Consider the following 4,031-nt stretch of genomic DNA (forward strand, 5'->3'; position numbering starts at 1 on the left):
TCGGGTTCCTAAGATCTTATTAACCACTTCTCCAGGCTTTGATCTGATGACCTATTCAGAGCTGATCGGTGCATTATCTGCATATTGAACACACCACTGTAACCCTACAGAAAGTGACGCTAAACTGACAACACAGGAAAGGAGACAGCGTGGTTCTGGTTTTAATGCAAAGCATTTAACCTTTACTTGAAAGAAGGTAATATACATTAAGATACATTATGAGCAAAATCATTTAACGATGGATAGAGAGGAAGATATCCTTTCTTCTCCACTCGCACCAGCCCCAGAGAGTAGTGCGAAATGTTACAGGAAGAAAACGGTGAGAAGCAGAGACCTAAAACTTGTCCAGGCATCTTTACTTGCTATGATACACTGTAAAAAAGGTTCTATATTAAGCAGTAGTCCAAGTCATTAACATCCTTAATAACAAAAAACTCAACAGAAAAAAAATAGTGTAGGGGAATTCAGTTTTTTTTAATGGTTGCCCTCCAACTAAGTAGTTTAACCTCAAATGGATATATCATAAATAAATAGGGAAAGGGGGGAGAAAAAAGTTTTACAAGCAAACAATCCTCAATCCCAGCATGGCTGGAACTTCGTGGTCTTTCTTCCAAAATGTTCACACTTAAGACCGTGTGACCACTACTATTCTTTACAAACGTTTTGCTTTTTTGATACGGTTGTCTTTTCTGTAGCAGGTGCATCTGCAATCCCTTATCATGCTAAACACCACCAGGTAAAGCAGGTTAAAATGCTGGCTGCCCTTTAAAATCTGAGTCAATTAATCTGGTCTTTTTCCTATCCTGGGTGGTTGGTGAGAAACGCTTTTCATAACAGAAAGTGATAGTAAACTCTGCATGAGAAAAGGAATTGGGTTTACAGCAAAGGAAGGTGTTTTAACCAGGTCTTAAACGACATCTTCTCCCAGCTACACGAGTAGGGGGGAAGCCACTGGCATTATTATTCACATATACTCACCAATTCTAAAATTAAATAATTTATTTAAGATCTTCTAGCTCAAATCCCAACCGCTTCAGCTGTTCTCCTTTTCTTCTGTACAAGATACGTCATTTAGCCAGCCGGACAATCAGGTGTCAGGGAGGTGGCCCTAACTTTGTACACGTTTGAACAATTCTCTCGTCTGTAAAGAGGAGAACAGTAGTTGAAAACTGAAAAGTATGAATGTGTTGGTGATGCAGTGAGCTGGGACGATAAACTGAAAAGTATGAATGTGTTGGTGATGCAGTGAGCTGGGACGATAAACTGAAAAGTATGAATGTGTTGGTGATGCAGTGAGCTGGGACGATAAACTGAAAAGTATGAATGTGTTGGTGATGCAGTGAGCTGGGACGATAAACTGAAAAGTATCAACACTGACCACTTACTGTGGACATTTGGCTGATATCGTTCATTACCCATAGGACCCTACTAGAGAGATTTGGAGTTCCAAATGAAATAAATGAGCTAATATGGGTGACTATTAATGGGACAATTGATAGCAACAACATTCAAAGTAGTAGTAGTAGTAGTAGTTGTAGGGGTAATATAAAAAATAACTGTGGTGCACATTAATGTTATAAACTTATCATTCAATTTATCGTGAATTCAGTCAATTTATCGTGATATGGATTTTGGTCCATATCGCCCAGCTATAGTGGGTTTGTAGTTGAGTTGGGGGTGGGTGTTGTTGATCAGACTGAGTACATGTTCTTTGTGGTGGAACCACTCTTGCTAGATGTGTCGTCATGCGACTGGTAGCCAATCAGGAGCTTGATGGGGATACTCAGGCGCTCTTTATACTGTTGTCTGGAGAGAGAGAGAGATGAGAGAAAAAGAGGGAATGATGAATAGAATCTCATTACAGTCTTACACTAATTGTCGCCACCTAGTGGTGAGCTAGAAACATTGCAGTGATGTAGGAGTATACAAACACACTCAAATTTACACACACATATATATACATATGTAAATATATGTTTATACATATATATACACACACGATGTATATGCATAGATATATATAGATATATATATATATATATAGAGAGATATACAGTGGGGCAAAAAAGTATTTAGTCAGCCACCAATTGTGCAAGTTCTCCCACTTAAAAAGATGAGGCCTGTAATTTTCATCATAGGTACACTTCAACTATGACAAATAATTGTATTCACATTGTAGGATTTTCAATGAATTTAATTGGCAAATTATGATGGAAAACAAGTACAGTGACTTGCGAAAGTATTCGGCCCCCTTGAACTTTGCGACCTTTTGCCACATTTCAGGCTTCAAACAGATATAAAACTGTATTTTTTTGTGAAGAATCAACAACAAGTGGGACACAATCATGAAGTGGAACGACATTTATTGGATATTTCAAACTTTTTTAACAAATCAAAAAACTGAAAAATTGGGCGTGCAAAATTATTCAGCCCCTTTACTTTCAGTGCAGCAAACTCTCTCCAGAAGTTCAGTGAGGATCTCTGAATGATCCAATGTTGACCTAAATGACTAATGATGATAAATACAATCCACCTGTGTGTAATCAAGTCTCCGTATAAATGCACCTGCACTGTGATAGTCTCAGAGGTCCGTTAAAAGCGCAGAGAGCATCATGAAGAACAAGGAAAACCAGGCAGGTCTGAGATACTGTTGTGAAGAAGTTTAAAGCCGGATTTGGATACAAAAAGATTTCCCAAGCTTTAAACATCCCAAGGAGCACTGTGCAAGCGATAATATTGAAATGGAAGGAGTATCAGACCACTGCAAATCTACCAAGACCTGGCCGTCCCTCTAAACTTTCAGCTCATACAAGGAGAAGACTGATCAGAGATGCAGCCAAGAGGCCCATGATCACTCTGGATGAACTGCAGAGATCTACAGCTGAGGTGGGAGACTCTGTCCATAGGACAACAATCAGTTGTATTGCACAAATCTGGCCTTTATGGAAGAGTGGCAAGAAGAAAGCCATTTCTTAAAGATATCCATAAAAAGTGTCGTTTAAAGTTTGCCACAAGCCACCTGGGAGACACACCAAACATGTGGAAGAAGGTGCTCTGGTCAGATGAAACCAAAATTGAACTTTTTGGCAACAATGCAAAACGTTTTGTTTGGCGTAAAAGCAACACAGCTCATCACCCTGAACACCCTATCCCCACTGTCAAACATGGTGGTGGCAGCATCATGGTTTGGGCCTGCTTTTCTTCAGCAGGGACAGGGAAGATGGTTAAAATTGATGGGAAGATGGATGGAGCCAAATACAGGACCATTCTGGAAGAAAACCTGATGGAGTCTGCAAAAGACCTGAGACTGGGACAGAGATTTGTCTTCCAACAAGACAATGATCCAAAACATAAAGCAAAATCTACACTGGAATGGTTCAAAAATAAACATATCCAGGTGTTAGAATGGCCAAGTCAAAGTCCAGACCTGAATCCAATCGGGAAGCTGTGGAAAGAACTGAAAACTGCTGTTCACAAATGCTCTCCATCCAACCTCACTGAGCTCGAGCTGTTTTGCAAGGAGGAATGGGAAAAAGTTTCAGTCTCTCGATGTGCAAAACTGATAGAGACATACCCCAAGCGACTTACAGCTGTAATTGCAGCAAAAGGTGGCGCTACAAAGTATTAACTTAAGGGGGCTGAATAATTTTGCACGCCCAATTTTTCAGTTTTTGATTTGTTAAAAAAGTTTGAAATATCCAATAAATGTCGTTCCACTTCATGATTGTGTCCCACTTGTTGATTCTTCACAAAAAAAATACAGTTTTATATCTTTATGTTTGAAGCCTGAAATGTGGCCAAAGGTCGCAAAGTTCAAGGGGGCCGAATACTTTCGCAAGGCACTGTATTTGGTCAATAACAAAAGTTTATCTCAATACTTTGTTATATACCCTTTGTTGGCAATGACAGGGGTCAAATGTTTTCTGTAAGTCTTCACAAGGTTTTCACACACTGTTGCTGGTATTTTGGCCCATTCCTCCATGCAGATCTCCTCTAGAACAGTGATGTTTTGGGGCTGTTGCTGGGCAACA

The 4,031-nt window shown here is 39.7% G+C and overlaps 1 protein-coding gene across 2 annotated transcripts in view; it reads right to left on the minus strand.

The window, feature by feature from the left end:
* Positions 1-153: 153 nt before the first annotated feature.
* The window catches only part of LOC115134958 (eukaryotic translation initiation factor 4E-like), a 25,605-nt gene continuing 21,727 nt past the window's right edge, over positions 154-4,031 (minus strand). For both annotated transcript variants that reach the window (XM_029669078.2, XM_029669079.2), the window contains exon 7: positions 154-1,806. In XM_029669078.2, the coding sequence (XP_029524938.1) occupies positions 1,692-1,806 (115 nt within the window). In that variant the 3' untranslated portion in view covers positions 154-1,691. The remainder of the gene's footprint in view (positions 1,807-4,031) is intronic.

The sequence above is a fragment of the Oncorhynchus nerka genome, linkage group LG10, assembly GCF_034236695.1.
Source record: "Oncorhynchus nerka isolate Pitt River linkage group LG10, Oner_Uvic_2.0, whole genome shotgun sequence".
Classification (NCBI taxonomy): Eukaryota; Metazoa; Chordata; class Actinopteri; order Salmoniformes; family Salmonidae; genus Oncorhynchus; species Oncorhynchus nerka.